Source organism: Pagrus pagrus (assembly GCF_965226575.1).
Source record: "Pagrus pagrus genome assembly, chromosome: 18".
In the NCBI taxonomy this organism is placed as follows: domain Eukaryota; kingdom Metazoa; phylum Chordata; class Actinopteri; order Spariformes; family Sparidae; genus Pagrus; species Pagrus pagrus.
Genome location: NC_140202.1, coordinates 22,349,633 through 22,369,844, shown reverse-complemented (window position 1 = coordinate 22,369,844; position 20,212 = coordinate 22,349,633). Strand labels below are relative to the sequence as shown.

The 20,212-nt window shown below is 43.1% G+C and overlaps 2 protein-coding genes across 2 annotated transcripts; one reads left to right on the top strand and one right to left on the bottom strand.

Moving 5' to 3' along the window:
- Positions 1-1,069: 1,069 nt before the first annotated feature.
- Positions 1,070-9,169, bottom strand: otomp (otolith matrix protein). The gene is made up of 9 exons (XM_084381867.1): positions 8,720-9,169; positions 8,464-8,600; positions 8,059-8,161; positions 7,701-7,886; positions 6,686-6,860; positions 5,364-5,431; positions 3,929-4,113; positions 3,420-3,591; positions 1,070-3,271 (listed from the first exon to the last, which is right to left on the bottom strand). The coding sequence occupies exons 1-9, from the start codon at positions 8,811-8,813 to the stop codon at positions 3,261-3,263; spliced, it is 1,131 nt and encodes a 376-aa protein (XP_084237993.1). The 5' UTR covers positions 8,814-9,169; the 3' UTR covers positions 1,070-3,260.
- A 1,570-nt stretch (positions 9,170-10,739) lies between these two features.
- acvr1l (activin A receptor, type 1 like) lies at positions 10,740-19,880 on the top strand. Its single transcript, XM_084381857.1, has 10 exons — positions 10,740-10,882; positions 11,590-11,673; positions 12,701-12,955; positions 13,071-13,282; positions 13,697-13,796; positions 14,631-14,777; positions 16,323-16,598; positions 16,987-17,184; positions 17,280-17,410; positions 18,443-19,880. Exons 2-10 carry the CDS (start codon positions 11,601-11,603, stop codon positions 18,572-18,574), a joined length of 1,524 nt encoding a protein of 507 aa, XP_084237983.1. The 5' UTR covers positions 10,740-10,882; positions 11,590-11,600; the 3' UTR covers positions 18,575-19,880.
- Positions 19,881-20,212: the final 332 nt, after the last annotated feature.

Here is a 20,212-nt window from a genome sequence, read left to right as displayed (position 1 = left end):
GAGAGAGAGAGAAGGAGAGAGGCGAGGATTGAGAGCGATTGCAGCACTCTGCTGCAATGCAGTTCAATCTACAGTATCTGCTCGCTGCTAAATGGTTCCCCTCCATCACGGCCACAGACTTTCTCTACAGGATTAATGCTGTAAACGCAGCGCCAGCGGGGGCATTTTGGATGCACGATGACGAGGAGTCTGTCTCTGCACGTGGAGACCACCTACGATGATAATGGCGTGTCCCTGATTCACCTGTCTACCTGGGAGGGGCTTCTCTCCACCTGAGTGAGCACCTGAGTCTCTGTATGCAGGTCTTTGTGTGTGTGTGTGTGTGTGTGTGTGTGTGTGTGTGTGTGTGTGTGTGTGTGTGAGAGCTCAGTTTCCCCTCGTTCTCTCCTCCCTCTCCCAAACGACCGAGACAGAGCAAACAGCCTATTTCTGAGCTGAGGAGATGGGAGTGTGAGATGGAGCGAGGGAGATGATATCAAGCGTAATTCATTTCCACACAGATATCATAAAACTGTTTCAGGATAATTAGAAGTCAGCGAGAAAAGGGACTAGGGAGGATTATTTTCTTTATCATCATTCATTTAATTGGTTGAGAGAGAGAGAGAAAAAAAAGAGAAGGTTTGCAGCGCTACACATTCAGGAGGAGTATTTACATGAAGCCTCTTTGAAGACTGTCGGACAACAGTAGATACAAACAGCACCAATGGTTCAAACACAGAGTCGAATTAGTACAATAGATATGAGTCTATCCTTCACACAATATTGCCTCTTGATGATTGTGACGGCCTTAATCTTGCACAATCACAAGAAGAAATATCACAGTATTTAACTTTAAAAAGTCCTGCTAAAGCCTGCCATACATTCCTGTATTTGTATCTGTTGTACTAGTTCTTACTCTCTGGATTTCTTCCAGTGCGATGAGGTCAGAAACCACAGTTTGACGAGGAGAACTTCATCCGGTTTATCAGTTTATTGCCGAGCCTCTGCCGTGCAGGATGTGAGAGGAATAATAAAGGTGGAGGCGACAAGCGAAGCCCAGGATCACAGTTTTTACAGTACATGATTCTGTGGGTCAAGTAAGGCTCGTGATTCTTTGATTACAGCTCCTTAAAGGATAACTTCACCCGAAAGTGAAAATTCAGTCATTATCCAGGAAACATTTCTGGAGCTTCACAGCAAAACAGCATCGCAGCATTTTCCTAAACAAAAGTTCTTACGGATACGGACCGATGGAGCCGTACCTCCGGTAGGCTTGGGGTGCAGTGTAGCAGCGTAGCCAATAATTTAAGTGAGACACAGCCACGGGACAGAAGAAAGACGTTTTAAAATGGTGAAACTTTTTGAGGAGAAGTTTTAAACATCCGTATGAAGTTACCTCATAAACAGCTGGGAGAAGATTGGACAGTGGTGAGGGAGAGGTGGAGGTCCGCGCAAGACTGATTAGGCTCTGAGCGTTGCCCTCTAGTGGTCGTATCCCTTAACATCCATGCCAACGTGAAGGACGCACGGAAGTATGTGAGCAGTAACGGTTATATCGTCTGAAACGGACGCATCTATTTCCGTGCATAAAGGCAGCATAATGAGCTCTAAAGGAGAGGGAGACATCCAACAGCTCACACAGCATAATCAAAGTATACAGAGACCCCAAAACCCGGAATGGATTTGAAAAGATGTTATTTACACCATTTTAAGTCAAAATCTTCGCTGTAGCTGCTGAGCTAAAAGCGTTACCGGGTTCCCCGTCTGAAGTGGGTGCACAAGCTCGGTGTACATAACGATTTTTCAAATCATTTTGGGATCTCTGGGCCTCTGGATTGGATTACGCCAGACAAGTCCCCATCTGCTCCGGTTGTTTAGTAGACTGCTGCAACGCTGTTTTGCTGTGATGCTCCAGAAATGTTAACTAAGAAACTTCACCTGGCTTTCCATCGGCATGCAGGTGAGTCGATAATGACTGAACTTATCCTTTCAATATGTCAGAAAAATAAATGATCTCTTATCCTATTTTGACAATCACTATTTCTTCAAAGCATATTAATTAGTTAATACTTGTCTTAATGACAGTCCTTTACTGACTAATGTCTGTTTATAACACCATCCTTGAACATCCTTCTATTAGTAACACATACCTTCTATCATTGTCAGTGTTTCACTATTTTTATTTTAAAAAAGTAGTATAGATGATAAGTTGCAGAAAAACACACAAATATTCCTTCATGTGTCGAAGCAGGAAAGACAAAGCAGGTTCTGGAAAGCACATTTTGGGAGTTTTGGGTGATGCTAAAGAAAATTATGAAAGCTTTTTTAAAAAAAACTACTCTCTCAGGGGTCACTGAAGGCAACCCAAAGCCCTAATCCAGTTACTCTTGTATAAACCGTATAGTGTAACAATACACCGAGAGCTGGCACGGTCCGGTCCACCATACCAGACGTGAGAAAGCAGTGATCCGAAGTCATTAGCTATACAAGCCATGGGAAAGCAGCAACAAACTAACACATAGGCACGTAAACGTACACACACACACGCGCACACACACACTTTCTCACACAAGAACAGTATAACATTGCCAGACTTCCAATTAGGGCAATAATGGCTGTGGGAAAAAGTGTATACTCACACACACATACAGTAACTGAGACTTTCTAAGCTAATAGCACCCAGTTGTTCAGTGCCAGAGACAGACCCTGTGGGAGGAGGGAGGGGTGGTACTGCAGCTTAGACTAATGCAACTAGAGGGGACACAGTTTCCCAACAAACATACAGGGTAGGAACATTTAACAGGACTTTTTTTTTTCATAGGGGGAAGATGTTTCATGTTATGGGGTAATTCAAGGGGCGATCAGTCAAAAAACACTGCAACTACAACACTCATTAACCTGCACTTCTTTTCTAGTTCATTGTTTTATATTTCTAGCCTATTCTTCTGTGTCCTTCCTCAAACTAAGCTCATTTTTCAGGGACAGTTTCTGAAGTTTTTCTCTTAGCTGATTAGCCCCTCTTAGCGATGTCCTACCCCGCCAGCCAGCAACACACTAGAGGAAAGCGCTAGGTTGCAGCAGGACGAGGACATAATGATGGAGGACGGGCGGCAGGATTGCGGGGAGAAAAACGTAACACGAAGAGCAAAGCAGAGAGGATGAGAGATGGCGAGACGGAGTGGCGGAGGGACACAGATGGTGGGGAGGGAAGGCAGAACGGGAGGACGGAGACAGAGGGATGGGGTGGAAGTTGATGCGCTGGATGTCTTCCTCCTGTTCCATCAGCAGAAGCCTGTTGGAAGAAAGTGCAATTATGAGAACAGCTGCAGTGGCTACACACACACACACACACATACACACACTATGGAGAGCTAAATCCTCCAACCACTTAGCCACCCGCTCTTCAACACACTAACACACACAGGCACACACACTCTTACCCTCGCACTCGAAGGCTCGCAGCACGGCGGTGTAAGTGGGGCCCAGCCAAGAGGTGTAGCTACCCAGAACCCTCTGCAGGTGGTGGGTGGCATCATTGAAGAGCAGATCGGATGCGCCGTAGCCCGCTGAGCTGAACAGGCGGAAGCCCTCGGTGGCGTTGCCAAACACATTCTGCAAGAGAGAGAAAGTGTGTGACAGGACTTAATGCATGAGGGCACGCATGGATGTGCGTTGGCGTGCTCTGCGTACGTGTGTGTTTCCCTTGTGTGTGTGTAGCGGCGGGATGAGCACAGGATGTATCAGTCATCCTGGTGTCTCCCACACACACACACACACACTCAGTAAGGAAGAAGGATGACGGTTTAGCAGAAACCTGCGCTCTGAGACGTGCTGATCAATAACACAGACTCCACCGAGATATGAGACAGACATAAACACACACCTGGAGAATAACACACACACACACACAAACACACAGCTGATGCAATTACATGAGTCCATATCCCACCTGTAAACGCTCCAGGTACTTCCAGACGCGACACTTGTCCTCCGTGCGCACCACCACAGCGTTAGTAGGGACGGCTGCCAGGTGGCATCGCTCATACTCGTCCAGGCCGGCCTCGCTTCCATCTGGGCACAGCAGCTTCAGGTCCTCCAGCTCCAGATCCAGGGCCCATGACTCCTGGTTCTTACCTGGGCAGGAGAGGAATCGAGGTGTGTCAGATTTTATTTCAACTCCCACTGGAAGAAGCAGCACTTGCAAGTTTTTCAATAAAGCTCAACAGTAAGGGAATGGCTCAGCAACAGACCCTTTTACGACGAAGGGAGTTGGGGCTTATCTCATAGGTTGGTATTACAGCCTTATTTGGTTTGTTATGACAAATACAGTTAATGGTAACTAATGGTGCGTTCCATTTGAACTGGAAAGTCATAATTTCCAAGTTTCCAGTTGGCAACTTGAACTGGAACGCCCCCCGAAGTCAGATTTCCAACTTGCAATGTCGGTTGCACTTCACCAACCCCCGACCTCAAAATCCAAGATGGCTGCTCCATTTATACTATTCACTAGCTGTCTTATTTGTGTTTCATTAATCAGTCTTACACACAGTACTGTCCTACTTTTATCTGTGGACATGTTGCAGCATTGTTTATATGCCCTAAAAAAATCTGGATGTTGATTTTATATTATAAAATATCTCCCATTTCAAATTCTGAGAGCTGTGGTCGGCCGCCTACTTTAAGGGTTTAAAAAGCAAACAAAACCCTGTTTATCCAAACAAATAATTAGAGGGAAAAGATAGGCCACCTTGAAGCTACTTTCTCCCTCCCTAGACAACAGCACAGGCCTTCTGTGTTTTCTTGACCTCCGTTAATTGGTGTGACTCCGGACATTTCTGTACCATATGAGAAAGCATGCTTCGTTAAACAGCTACAGTGTTTGTGGAGCTGGGTGTCAAACTGCTCCTTTCCGGCTGTACCAGCAGGGTCTGTGTAGCGTGACTGCGATAATGATCGCCATTAATTTTGGATGTTGCCCAAAGCGGAGGAGCAGATGCAGCAAACAGAGAATTAGGGCATTTCTTAGCTGGACAAAAACATCTGAACCACTGTCTGTCCCTTCCTGTTTGTAAATCTGTGTCCCTTCCTCTCTCACTTTTGATCTTATTCTGCAATCTATCTCCCTCTTTGTCTACTTCTGTCTCACATGCACACAGATATCATGCATCATATCATTTCTGTGAAATCTGTTCATTGTATTCTGGATTTCACACACTGTAAAACACTCGTCTGAGAAAGCTTGTGAAACACTGACATCCTGTGTCTTGACAGGGACTAGCACTCCCTGCTGTCCCAGAGTAACCTCATCATAAATCACTTAAATTATTAAATTATGTCATTATATAACCAGCGGAGCAATCCATAAAATACACAATGACACTGACCATCCGAATTCTCAAAGATGGTTGTGTGTTTGACAAAGGCCACGTCGCCGAGGTTCTCTGCAACACACCTGGAAGAAAAAAACACAAAACACATGAATCATCAGACTTATTTGATCCACAAATAGATCAAAACATGAACGAAGTGGAAAAACCAGCACACGTGGGATTGCGTTATTGTAACAGCACGACTCTGGAGAGCATAATTAAACTCCATCTGCCGGCTATTGTTGCACTTCAAGAATTAAAAGCAGCTCCTGTGGCCCTTTTATTCCCATCTCAAACACGCTCACTAATATGCCAAAGGCCATTTTACTGAGCACTACGGCATTATAACACATAGTAATATAAATGTGAATGAAATTATGTCATTGTCTGTGACTATAACGCGCAGGCGAGACGAGTGAAACTGCCATTAAAATGAACTTGCAGTGCACAGGAGTCATCCGAAGTGTTTGTTCTCTCTGTGATAGTCATAGTTAAAGGATAAGTTCACCCAGAAATGAAAATTATGTCATTATCTTCTCACCCCCAAAGTTTTGAAGTCCATAAAACATTTCTTGAGATTCAGAGCAGAACAGAGTAACAGCATTCTCCTAAACAACTGAAGTAGATGGGGACCTGTTTTAAAATGTAAAACAGCAACTGAAGGACAACATAAAATTTGTCCATAATCCAAAAAGCGTAATTCACATTTCTGCATGCCCTGAGTTCCCAAATTGATGTGAAAAGACGTTATTTACACCTTTTTCTTTAGCCAAAATCTTCACTGTGGCTGCTAAGCTAAGAGCGTTAGCGTGCACCCCTGTCTGAAGTTGGTGCACAACGTCGACCGTGTGTCAAGGGTGCAAGTAACGTCTAACAAGTCCCCATCTACTTCAGTTGTTTAGGAGAATGCTGCAACGCTTCTTTACTGTGAAACTCCAGAAACTTCACCTGACTCTCCATCGACATGCAGTTGAGTGACTAAACTTTCCTTATTTGTGTGAACTTACCCTTTAATGCCTTCAACAGACTCTTAAAAAATACATTACATTACACACTTATCCACCGCTGGAGGCCTTATATACATTTGACTGGTTGCATTTTAATTAAATGTAACAATGCCTCCATGTAAAGTCCCTGTCAAATAAATGGGTAAATACAAATAAATAAAATCACTGTATTATCTTATTTTCAGAGCAGGCAGCTCTAATTACTTACTATTTCCCCTTTAAGGAGACAGTAGCCGAAATAAATATGAAATAGGAGAAACACGGAGGCAGAGCTCGTAATAACTTCTCCACCTCTGGGTCTCATTAGTGTATTGTTTCCCATGTTATCACCTCAGCGCCCCCGCCTCGCCGTAGTGCCTCTCTCTGTGGTTGTTGACGCAGATGTGTCGGTCGTTCTCGTCTCCTATGCAGGCCTCACACAGGTTCTTGGGGTTGTTGCCTCTGGGGTCGTGCTGGGGGTCCTTAACGCCCGGCACACAGCTGTAACCGAAGAAGTTGCCGACGGCTGGTGAAAAAAGACAAAGACAATGAGTTAGAATATTTTAATTTAAAAGCCAGCCCTCCAATTAGCCACTTTGACTCATCCTGCACTCCTCTAGAATTATACTTCAAGTGTAGTGTATGTTTAACCCTTCAACCCTTCTTATGGACCAAATTATTAATTGATTCATTTAAAAAAGAATCGGCAGATTAATTGGTAATGAAAATAATCATTAGTTGCCACATATAGGCTCTATCTGTCAGTTGTATCGTCAACAGGAATTGTGCCACGCAGTGCAATACCTTGGTTATTTTGTATGTTTTTGATCGTTTTTGGACTAAAATTGAACACTTTGGCAAAGAGGATTAAGAGATAACAGACTTGGGATCAGCTCATTGTTGCTTTTGTTCTTTTAGCGGGGTGTGATGACAATAAGAAAAGATAAAGAAAAGATGAATGTCTTTCCTTTAAAAGATATTCATCTCCTCCGTCTTGCTCTTGAAGAAACTACAGCCTTTCAGTATGTCTTTCCGTGCATCAATACACCCCGCACACACACACACACACACACACACACACACACACACACACACACACACACACACACACACACCAATCTCACATTTACTGAGACAGATGCACTGTTCTCCAACTGACTCTTCTCCTCTTACCTCCAGTCCTCTCCATCCCTTCACTCTTCATTCCACATCAATGCTTCCCTCCTCTGAACCTCTCATATAGCTTCCACACATCCACACATCCACACACACACACACACACACACACACACACACACACACACACACACACACACACACACACACAGAGACACACACACAGACACACAAAGCCCTTCTGTCTCACCTTTGGGGAAGTTGCACTGCTCCCCGATGCTGATCTGGGAAGTGTTGACCAGGTAGCCGATAGGAACTGTCCACCCCACCGTGGTGCGTATCCCGGGGTGACAGGAGCTGCGTTCATGCATCTCCAGCAGGGACAGGTCTGAGGAGGACCGACGAGCCATCGCCACCACGTAGTAGCTAATGCTATCTGTAGAGAAAGCACGTGGGAATCATTTTTAAATGAGGGCAACATGAACAAATTAGAAAATCATTAATAAAGATACAAGAATTATTTGTCTACGCATCGTAAATGTGACTCTAACAAGATGAACAGACCTTTTTTAAGTATTAGCGCTGCGAGGCTCAAACCTGTGACTTACCCACTCCATTGTGAGACTCCCCTGCAGAAAGCTCCAGGCCGTGGCAGAGGCCAGCAGCATAGATGTCATCTGCAGTCATGGAGGCAGCATCTGCTGTCCCATTCTAGGAAAAAGGAAAAAAAAAAACACATTTCAAAAGTCAATGTCAAATGACTTCAGGATACTTGTTTTCCCCAAATCGTGTGAGATATATAAATATCAAAATTCTGAGTTTGAATTTCTTCTCCAAAACTACATAGTGCCCATTTAATGAAGATGTTTACATATCGAGATGGTGCAAAACAAAATTGTCTGGAAGAACTGCCGAAGATCTACGCACCAAATCTCAAATTTTTGCGGAGTATTTAATGAATGTGAAAATCCCAACTGGACAATACACTTCCCCATCCCTGTTTCTGCAGGTACCTTGATTTTGTCCATGCAGTCTCTGCTGTTCAGGCCACGGACACATTGCAAAGATCCTCTAATATTCAGAGCTGTGGCGTTCCCGGCCAAATCCAGACACTTCTGCTCCTCGGCGTCAGACACTACACACCAGCAGACTGAACAAAGGTGCAAAAAACCCCCCAAAATTAAAGCAAATTTTCTTTGCAAACTCCACCTATAAAACAGTTTAAATAATACTTGAAACATGCAAACTCTTAAATTCTTTTGGATGTACCTGTGGTTTTTGGATTGGAGATGCAGCTGACAGACACAAGAAGAGGCAGGAGGAGGAGGAAAGCTACCGGCAGTCTTCTCTCTGGATGCTCCATGTCGGCTCTGATAGGAAACCTGCTTGGAACAATCTCTCTAATACTAGAGAGATGAAGAGCAGCCGGATTTTAATGGAGAAAAAAAGTCACACTACTACCTCCTCCCTCTCGTTTCACCTGGTCCTGACACAGAAAGAGGGGGAGAGAGAGAGGGTAAAAGGTGGGAGAAAGAAGCTCTGGATGTAGGAAGAAGAAAACATTACATTATTCCTCTTTCCCCGCCTCTTAAGTCAAAGTGCTCGGTGGATAATCCTTCCTCCATCTCATGATAGCAGTATAGCATTTCCACCTCCAATTATCCACTGAGACTTATCCCCTTGCTGAGAGTATAGCGGTGGACACACGTAGGCTCAGAGCAGTTCAGGTCACCTGGCACAGAGTGTCGACCCTGGGTCTTTAATTAAAAAAGCTGTGGACAATGTGTCTCTGTGCTGGAGCTGTGTTCCTGGAGAATAGATACTGGCTGGGTCTTGCTCCGACTCACTGGAGACTAACGCTCCAGGTAAGCAAGGACAAACAGCACCGGCTATTGTTCGCAGCCACAGGAGCTCAGCAGAGGGAAAACATATCGGCTACCTGATACAATTCTCCCTTTTCTCTCTCTCTGCGCACACACTCACCCAACCAAGAAATAAATAAATCCAAACAGGCAGAGTTTGTTGAACAGATAGGTCAATGAATGCATCTAATCCACCTTTTAGTTGCAGTGTTACGTAATGTCAAATCTGCATAATTGCTCAGGAGGTGAAGGGTCATCCTGGCTTCCGTGCAGGAGCTCTGTTTTTGGAAGGTGATTGTTGGGTATCTGATCCTCAGCATGCATGGCTGAAGGGACAAGGAAGCACAGAGAGTCACTTTGACTCTGATGAAGACACAAAACGTTAGTCTGTTTGCATAATTAAAGGCTGCATATCAATCAGTGTGCTACAGTCCCTTTTGTCCCTCTGAAGTTTGCTGTGAGAAGAAGCGCCTCATTCAGCTGCGTGCTCCTGAAGGTTGCACAGAGATTCCCCGTTTCAAGTGCAGAGGGACACTTCAGCATCTCTTTCTCCCTTGAAAGGTTTATCTTTCATTTCACAAAAGCGCTTTGATGATTGCACCTTGTGAGTCTTTGTGTGTCATAAAGTGTTGTCATGATACTGGAATTCCTAACTTTGATAAGGTACCTTGAAAAATATCGATACTGGATATCATGTTTGATACCACAGGGAAAAACTGACGCAACATTGAGATCATAATATTATTGATTTTTTGTAAAAGACACATATGACAAGGCATGTGATGTGACTCAAAGACCCAACCTCCTTGTGTCAAAAAACCTTAAAATGAAATATGAATAAAAATGTTAAATAATTAAGGATTACAATTAGTAAGTCATTTTTTTCTTCCTTTGGCACTGCTGATGTTATAGGTTATTCAGCCTATTCCTTTTTCGGTTATTTACTGTAGGAAACTTGCATGGAATATTTTTTGTTGTGATGTATGTGTGTGAATGCAGGAACTTGTACTTTACAGTGTTTATACATTGTGTCATTGCATCTGTACACTTCTACGTACAGTATATATAGTTAAATACAGATCAGAACAACATTTACCAAAATATTTAAACATTAAAGTAAGATGCCAATACTTTAAACTGTAGTAATATAGAAGTGAGCAAATACCATCTTATAAAAAGTCCTTTAAAAGTCAATCTAATAAAAAAGTAAAGAAATCTTGTTAAAATATTACTTTGTAAAAGTAAAACTCACCCATACCAATTACCACTTAATTGTCACACAGCCTTTCTTTATGTGATTTAAAGGGAATAAGTCATAATATCACTGATGTCATAGTTATTTTAGCCTACAACCTGTTGGAGGACTCCTCTGTCCCACAATGCACCTCGATGATAATGTTTTGGTGACGTCACGTGTGGCAGCCAGTGGGTGGGCTGGGCTCGGCTGGGCTGTGGTCCTGCTTTCGGCTTCTTGCATCGCAAAATAACGCAAATACGATTACTTGAACGTGACACAGGAACACGGAGGCGTCACAGAAATGAGTTAGAGGCCGTGTTTCGTGTGTGCCGGGTAGGTGGCTGTTTTATACCGCTCTGTTTTGTCAGCTAATCGCGCGGACTGCCAGGCTGCGCTTTGTGCTGTGTAGCTAGCTTTAGCTTGCGGGGCTAGCAGCAGCATCGGGCAGCCGCCTGTCTGACTGGCGCCTCCGAGGCGCCTGTGGACGGCCAATAAAACCGCTTGGTAATGGCGTGTTAGTTACAGCAAACAAACAGGCCTGCAGTCTGCGAGGTTCACAGAAAAGAAGGTGTTGATAGCTTTGCTTGCTCATGTACTTTACGTCACAACCAAAGGCTGTGACATTGAAATTTAAGGCGTTAGCAGAGTTTGTGTTGTTAGTGTTTGTCAATGCTGCATTAGCCTGCAGAGGAGCAGCAGCACCAGCAGAGTATCTTCAGAGCTAATACTAGTAATACGATTTTAATCAAGGACTGAGGAAGTAATCAAAACGTTAAGGCAAAAGCCTTTCACTTATTTAAGCTAATAGTGTAATTGTATTTGCAATGGCTGCAGTTTGATAACAAGATATGTGTTGAAAATAATTGGACAAGGACAAACAGAGCGCTGTTTGCATTCAGCCATTATTATTGTGGCGTCCTTTCTGTCTGAAGTCTTTGCAGGGATCATCAGAATACATAAAGGGGGTAAATGTAATTATCCTCTTTGCAAGCCTGTACTCATGTGGACTCTCTCTGGCTCCTCTTCCCTCCCTCTGACAGTGCACTGAAACATGGATCGTTGCAGCGTCCACGTCCTTCTGCTGCTCTTGTTGCAGGCCCTGCAGACATCAGCTGAGGGCTCAGGTACTGTGCCCAAGTCTTTCCACTCTGTGCTTTACTGCCTTCACACTGTTCGGCATCTGTTCTTGCTGTGCACACAAATGATCACGAGCAACAGACTGGTAAAATTGGCAAGAAAGGGTAGCCAGAGCTCAGAGTGATGGATAAGATAAGTTGAGGTTTATGGTGCGTTCAAAATGATTTTTACCGTGCAGGTGATATTATGGATACAAATGTCACTTTTGCCATGTAGCTCAGCATTTGGCAATGTCGCATTAGAAAAAGCTCTGCACATGCAAGATCACAAAAACATATCAATTTCCTAGAAATTAATAAACCTCCCACACATTTGCAGGCACATCATTTGTTATGATTGCTACAACTAATTAGAAGCCCAGAAAGGCACTTTCAGATGAAACCGAGCGAGTAACTGAATTTTGAGTCCCTTCTGCTGGAAGATTTTTCCTTGGTCTGCTGCTTTTAATAACAATAATATGGCAGAATTCAGTACTGGTGACAAACAAATGTACAAAGTATACCTGTCGATTTTAATACCACAGTATACCTTGAACGGGGTGTATCACTGGAAGCCTATTTCCACATCACTTTGGACAAAATCATCTACCAAATTAAAAAAATCTAAATCTATCTAATCTTTCCAATTTTATAAATTTTTTTATCGCTCATTGGCTAGATCCACCACATCCAGGGCCATTCTAAATAACCATTTTACTGAGTTGTCTGGATAACTTTTCTAAGTAAAACCTAGATCTAGTCGGGTATGGTGACAGTCCATACAAAGTACATAGGTTATTGTGAACAGGCAAAACTGATGGAGATTTAATTTTTAAAAATATCAATATAAGTCCTGTAATGATATCCGATTTCCACTGCACAATTATTGTGACCTAAAGAATTCACAATAATATATCCATAGAAAAAAAAAAAAACTGAAAGCCCCACCCTCCTTGTGTCAACTACTAGTGCATGTGCCTCTCTGCACTGTGAAACAGCATGACTGTGTGGTGAACTCATATCATTTCTTCCACAGATGGACAGTTGGCGTGTCTGTGCGATAGCCCCAAATGCCTCCAGGCCACACCGTGCCACGGCACACGGTGCTTCTCCTCTGTCAAAGTCAGCAGCACCGGGGTGGTGTTTGAGCGCGGCTGCTTGGAGGGGCCGGAGAAAACTCGTCTGCTTTGCTCCACAGCGCCGTCCTTTCACCAGGCCATTTTCTGCTGCTCCCACGACATGTGCAACAGCAACACCTCCACCAGTTCACTGATGTCTCTGCTTCCAACAGGTGGATATTATTAATAATAATAATAATAATAATAATTGTATTCTGTACCTATCTATTAAATAATTTGACTTTTTAATTGTTCTTGTCCCTCTTTCAACTCTACTCTTGCTCACAGCCCCAGAGGGTGAGCCGGTTCGGTACCGTGTGGAGACCTTAGCTCTCTTTGTGCTCGGCCCCGTGGTGGTTCTGGCTCTGCTGTCTGTAGTGTCTGTGCTGGCCTGCAGGAGGCTCCACCATGGCCGTCTGCAGAGGCTGCAGGAGTTTGACACTGAGCAGGGAGCCATAGATGGCCTCATCACCTCCAATGTGGGAGACAGCACTTTAGCGGTAAGATTGAGAGAGGTCCTTGTTGAAACAGTGAGAAGAGATAATAAAGCTCTGCAGCCTTAATGGTGTTTAGAGCTTTGAAAGCACTGGGATTCGTAATGTTTTTGGGTGAACTTATATATTTTATTATAATTTGTATTCACAATTTGTACAAAATCATGTAATCAGTAACACTTGCAGGTGTCCTGATTTTACAGTGTTTTTGCCCTAAAGTTCTGTCGCACAGGAAACGATTTTGACATAGATGAAAAGAGGAACACCCATACTCCAACTCCAAACCACAACTGACAAAGTTTTGATCTCAGTCAGATCTTTGTCAGTGCTGAACTCCAGCAGTCTTTCACCAACATGTGACGTGTCTGCGCTCCTCTGAGAGACAAAGGGAGCTAATCTGATATGTGTGTCTGTCTTCAGGACCTGTTGGACCACTCGTGTACATCAGGCAGCGGTTCAGGTCTTCCCTTCCTCGTCCAGAGAACTGTGGCCAGGCAGATCAGTCTGATGGAGTGTGTGGGTAGGTATAACACACCACAGTCCACAGCCCATCTGCAGGTTCTGGTTCTGACTGAGAAACCTTACAGAGAGAAATCATGTCACAAAAAAAAAATAAATAAATATTTATATAAAATATGACATACTTAGGCGAAATGCTGCAGTACAGATTAGTTTATGTGCACAGAAAGCAAATTGTTGTCATTAGTTTCATAATAATCGGGAGAATGGAAAGTCTAGTCAGACATTTCCCTCCTTACATAAGTTCTAGGTTGGTTCAGTATCAGTCTGCTGTTGATATCAGTTTTTTTGGATGACTGTACATATTTATTTTGGGATGTTACCTGCATTAAGATACAGATCTGACAGCAAAGTCAAACAGATGATGCAATCTTTAGATCATTTTTGACTTGTTTGCAACAACTGTCAAAACACAAGTCATGTGTTCCTTTGTCTTCACATTCTTCTTGTTGTGTCAAGTTACGACACTTGTCCTAATTTGTTGAGGTAAGGTTTACCCGCTGCCATGGCAACTCTGACAAATTTCATTTTGAGCGTTCAAATCAAGTATGTAGGTCGCATGCCAGGGGATCCTGTTTTGTATCATACAGTACAGTTTGTACCAGTTTGGAATTGGAAAAATGTGGCTTTGTGCCGTTGATGTGGAAACTTCAGTTCTGCGTCAGACAAATCAGACACGGAGCTCTTCCAGCTGCAGTGGGAGTGTAGCCATAAAATAATGTGAAAATACCCTAAGGGCACTTTTCAACATTCAAAATGCAGACAATGATAACCTCTTTAAAACTCATGTATCTGTATATTCAGTTTTCTGTCTTCCTGTGTCCCTCTCTTCCAGGCAAGGGCAGGTACGGGGAGGTGTGGCGGGGCCAGTGGCAGGGCGAGAACGTGGCTGTGAAAATCTTCTCCTCAAGAGATGAGAAGTCCTGGTTCAGAGAGACGGAGATCTACAACACAGTGCTGCTAAGACATGAAAACATACTGGGTAAGTCTGTCTGGCACAGAAGAGTTAAATCTTGCAGATGTTGTTGGTGCAACGAAGGAAGAGGTTGAATGAAAATGTGTTTTTCCCATTGTCTCCAATGTATTCTTTGCTGTTTCAGTATTGTTACAGGAACACAGTGGCTGTTTATACCTGGCATTAGGTGATCTGATCACAAGATGATAGCTCTAAATCTGTTAGTTCACACCTGGCTTTACAATGCATCGCAACGTAAGTCTTGAGTGACCACTTGTGATCGGATCTCACTTCCCTGCTCTAGATGCATAAAAACACATACAACGCAAAACAGACAAACAGGCCACAGGCGGCAGAGAGGAAGCCAATATTGATTACAGTATTTATAAAATATGACATGTTTACCATCAATAAAATGTTCTCGTCTTTGATAAATTGGTATAAACAGTGAAAGCAGTTAAAACTGCGTTCAAACAGCTTCTTCATGCTGGCAGGTAAGACACACTTTTAGACACGGAAGCAGACAGGCTACAGGATTTTTGAAGGGAGTTTGCGATTGCCAGTTCAGTGGTTAGATCAGATGAAACAGACTAAGTGTTCACAAACATCTGCTGCTTACCTTGGCAGGTCAGACAGCCACAACGTGCAATTTACATTCCGGTGAACCACATGGAAATTAGAAATCATCTAAGTCAGTGCCGGCCTGTTGTTGTGGCCTTGGCATCGGTTGGCATCCTGTCACCGTAACCACCGCGTCCTTCATTGATGACAACCTTGTTGGGACACATCAGGGTGCATTAGCGTTGACGCTACAAAATACATGTGGTGAAATGCAACCAAGACCACCTCGACAACTGGTTTGAGTGGTTTTTGTATCGCAGTATGTCTTGGTAGTCGTTAACACTTCTATCTAGAGCTGTACACTTGTGTTCAAATCATCCAGAACACGTTAATGCCAGGTGTGAACCGCAATGCAAATAATTGCAAGTTAATGCAGGTGGAAGGCGTGGTTTCCACTTGTCTTTAAATCTCAGCTTCTATAAACATTTTAACGTCTTAACACCTGTGTATTTGGAAGCAGTTACACATAGAAGTGAAAGCAGTCAAAAAAAACAACACCTCTGCAATATTTTATGATGCAATCCTGCAAAAAAGACCGGTAATAATTGCTCTTACAGATTCCTGAAAGTTTAAAAATGTAAACTGTTGTGTTTTCAAAGTGAGGAATATGGTTGAATATGAGTAAAGTCCTTGAAAAACAAACTGGTGTTTCATCTTTACAGTCACACAGGGTAACAAAACATCTTTAAATATTTTAAATCAAACGATCCAGCCCTCATATTTGTTGTCTCCTGCCGTCTCACACCCGAATAACTCCAACCCAGCATGAAATAATCATGATCAAAACATACAATCAAAGTCAATATGAAAAGCTGGTAAAAACAAACAGTGACAAGACACAGTACATTGATTTCTGTGGGTATAAAAGAATCCTGTGAACGCAAAATAAATGACACAGTTTGAAGATCTTCTCTGATCTGATGACTCATGTTGCTCCGTCTCTCTTCCCAGGCTTCATGGCGTCTGATATGACTTCTCGCAACTCCAGCACCCAGCTGTGGCTCATCACCCATTACCATGAGAACGGTTCTCTTTACGATTACTTGCAGCGAGTTGCCGTGGAAACGCCAGAGGGCCTGGCGATGGCGGCGTCGATAGCGTGCGGCCTGGTGCACCTGCACACAGAGATCTTCGGCACAGAGGGGAAACCGGCCATCGCGCACCGGGACCTGAAGAGCAAAAACATCCTGGTGACGAAGGAGCTGCGCTGCTGCATCGCAGACCTCGGTCAGTCACTTCTCCAGTATTTTACTTCCATCTACTACAATCTATCTCTTATATCCAAACCAATCCACTTGTTGCCATCTGCTTCATGACAATATATTTAAATGTTTTGCTTTACTGATCAGCAGTGAACAGACATTTTACTTGGATCACAGAAGGATTAGATCACAAACGTTTTGGTGTTAAAGGATTTCTCATCAAAATACATTATGTTGATCAAACAAATATGTTGACTGCATCTTTTTCTTCTGAGCGCTGTGTTGATGTTTGGAAACCAGCACTGTGTACTTTAGGCTGCAGTTTTCTCTTTTATTTGACAATTTCACAGTAACTCTGTCGTTATTGAGTCATAAGTCTTACTGTGATACTGGGTGTAACTGCATGTCTACAGGGCTGGCTGTGACCCACTCCCAGGCAGACAACCTGCTGGATGTGGGCAACAACCCGAAGGTTGGCACCAAGCGTTACATGGCACCTGAAGTGCTGGACGAGACCATTCAGACTGATTGCTTTGATGCCTATAAGAGAGTGGACATCTGGGCCTTTGGGCTGGTGCTGTGGGAGATAGCAAGACGCACTTACAGCAACGGTGAGTGTCATAAACGTCCCTCCCTTATTTCTTATTCCAAAATAATAAGCATGGTTATTTGCACTCAGTCCTATCATCCCATTTTCGCTTTCCAGGCATCGTTGAGGAGTACAAGCCTCCGTTCTACGATCAGGTGCCAAATGACCCGAGCTTTGAGGACATGAGGAAGGTGGTGTGTGTGGAGCAGCAGAGGCCTTTCATTCCTAATCGTTGGTTCTCTGATCCTGTGAGTATTTTACTGTGTAATCTGAGATGTCAAAGTGTGAGGTCAGCTACAGCAAAGTGACTACCTGGGTTTCATAAAACATCTTTAAAACATAGTGTGTGTTTATTAGGATTTCATTGCCTCTAAATAACCAGCGCAAGGTCAAATGAATGGCAAAATGGTTTTGTAGGTCATCAAAATCAAAACCATATTTCTTTGATGCCAAAAATATATACTTGTACTTTATTTATTCCTATTTTCTTGTGAAATACTAGAAAGTCTGAGCATTTTAGGACTTAAAATGATCTAACAAAACAATTTAAAAGGGGAAAATCACTTTGGAATACTGTAATAGGTTTAATATGTTTCTAATGCAATTCAGCCAAAAATAATTGGGAACAGCATGTTTTCTGAAATGTCGAGCAAGCTGTCGATCTCCGTGCCTCTTCTCACACTTAACAAGTTGTTCTGGAACACAGTCAAAGGGGCAATTTGTAAGAAATTAACAGAATTTTAGTTGAAAACATTATCAAAAGAAGAAACAACTGTGTTGACTTTATGTCAAAGATGTATATGTACTGTGTTGCAGCAATGTCTTCTAAAGTTAAGTAGCCCTGGCTTGTCCTGTCTCATAATACCACTTAGTACAGGGCCTAACTTACGGGGCCACTTAGCTCCATGGCTTACTTACCCACTAGTCGCTACACCAACGTGTGAGCAGCAGTTAGTGCTTATGCTGCCCCCTGTAGTTTTGGAGCTACCCTTCATTTCTTACAAATTGCACCTTTAAAGTTACAGGCAAGGTATCTCTCATTCAAGCATTTGGATACAAAGTCTAAACATCTATTTTGCATTTCTGTGAGCTTGTTAGATGATGTGGATATTTATAACTATAAAACAAGGTGAGGTATTGGGAGGTACCCTGCTCGTACCCAGAATGCCCTTCTACTTCTAAAAGCTCGTGCAGTCACATTGATTGCAGGATTTCCTCTCACTGTGGGCGAATCACTGCACAACTCTCCTTTCATCTCCCGTCCTCTGTGTCTCTCCCAGACTCTCTCTGCTTTGGTGAAACTGATGAAGGAGTGTTGGTACCAGAACCCCTCTGCCAGGCTGACCGCCCTGCGCATCAAGAAGACCCTGGACAAGATCCACAGCTCTCTGGAGAAGGGCAAGGAGTCCTGAGAGGGAGAGGAGCCTCAGCGGCAGCTGCCTGATGTCAGGGATCGGCTTAGAGAAGTGCCCAGTGTTTCATTTAAGGAGAACGGGAGATAAAGCGGACAGACAGAGGAAAGAGTTGTTCATCCAGCCTCATCCTTCTCTTGCTCTCTCACTTTCACTGTGGTTGCCTTCCACCGACATCCCTCTCTCTGACTTGAAGCCCACGCAGACGTTTGGAACTGTCCTGTCTGATAAAGCCAGCCTTCGCTACAGGACACAAGCCTGTCGCCAATGTGTTCGCACTGACCTGAACTGCAGACTGTTACTGAGTGTGAAGAACAATGGATGGCATATTGTACTACTCCCATCCCAATGCTTTAATGCCCATTTTAAGACTGCACACACACACACACGCACACCAAACGCTACATATGGAGTGTCTCTTACAAATCTGTTTCTGATCCACGTCCAGTGTTTGTGGCATTCTGCTCAGAGACAATCACAAGGGTTTCACTCATTTAGCTTTATCAACATGCCAACCATTGCTACAAACACACACACTAACACTCACACTACAGAACAGACAAGTATGTTAACTTACAAAAGGAAAAGAGCCAATAGAATCAAAATTGTTTTTAAACTTTTTAAAAAAATATGATATTTATGTATGAAATCTCCACTGCTACGACACTACTGACGATATGTAAGACGGTGCGTGAAACTGACTGTATACATATATAGGCATTTACTCTACTGGACCTTCTGTACCCTTACTGTCATTACTGAAGCTAGTGAACTGAGAAATAGAGGGAAAAAGTAGGAAAGTGTTCCCACTGAGTTTTATTGTTGTATGGTCAAAAACCAGGATAAATTACTACACATACATGTTTATCCAGGAGTAGACAAACAGGAAGTACCTGCCAATAGGCATCAGTCTGTATCTTACAATAAGAATATGAAATTAACTGCCTCTGCTAATGAACTCACTGTGGCTGATGTAAAATAATGTCTACTGTGCAGTCAGAGGGATCAATGAAGAGCTGACTTTTTTTTTAAGATATTGGAGCTGATGTGGTTTTTCCTTTAGCAAGGTGGGCCTCCCGTCTCCCATCAAGCCATTCTGTGCAAGTTAACCTGAATAACAAGGAAAAAACACTCCATCTTCATGTGGAAACTCTTTTATTCAGGATTCATTTCAAACAGATAAAGTTGCCTATTGCAGGTGTGCGGTAACAAATGAATTTATCCACAAATGCTGGGTTTGTTTTGGAAACAAATGTTGCTTTGTCTTTTTTATATGTAATAAAACATTTACTGCACTGTTGCCTAATGATTAGCCAGCCTGTGTCATGATTTTTGGAAAAGATGTACACTCGATTTATTAGGCACATCTAGCTAAAACTAATGCAGTTTAATATAGAAATCTTCAAATAAATCCAACCTTTAACATTTGATTATCTTTAGTTTTAATTGCCCTTTACCGGTTTAACCCCAGGGTCGCAAATCTCATGTATTTCTCCCCATTTATGACAGATTTTTATACCTTTTAGTAATCACAACCTGACAGCTAAAAGGGGAGAAATGGCACTGCATTGTACAATGTGTCGTCTACTGTTGCGCCTCGTCTTCTTTTGTGATGGAGAAGACGGACAGAGAAATGGA

Bases quoted from the DNA above. Each gene is read 5' to 3' on its own strand.
- acvr1l (XM_084381857.1), top strand. From the start codon at position 11,601: ATGGATCGTTGCAGCGTCCACGTCCTTCTGCTGCTCTTGTTGCAGGCC. The intron at 13,283-13,696 runs GTAAGATTGAGA...GTCTGTCTTCAG, and splicing joins TGGGAGACAGCACTTTAGCG to GACCTGTTGGACCACTCGTG. The intron at 17,185-17,279 runs GTGAGTGTCATA...TTCGCTTTCCAG, and splicing joins AAGACGCACTTACAGCAACG to GCATCGTTGAGGAGTACAAG.
- otomp (XM_084381867.1), bottom strand. From the start codon at position 8,813: ATGGAGCATCCAGAGAGAAGACTGCCGGTAGCTTTCCTCCTCCTCCTG. The intron at 5,432-6,685 runs GTGATAACATGG...TTTTTCTTCCAG, and splicing joins GGCGAGGCGGGGGCGCTGAG to GTGTGTTGCAGAGAACCTCG. The intron at 4,114-5,363 runs GTCAGTGTCATT...TCTCCTGCCCAG, and splicing joins CATCTTTGAGAATTCGGATG to GTAAGAACCAGGAGTCATGG.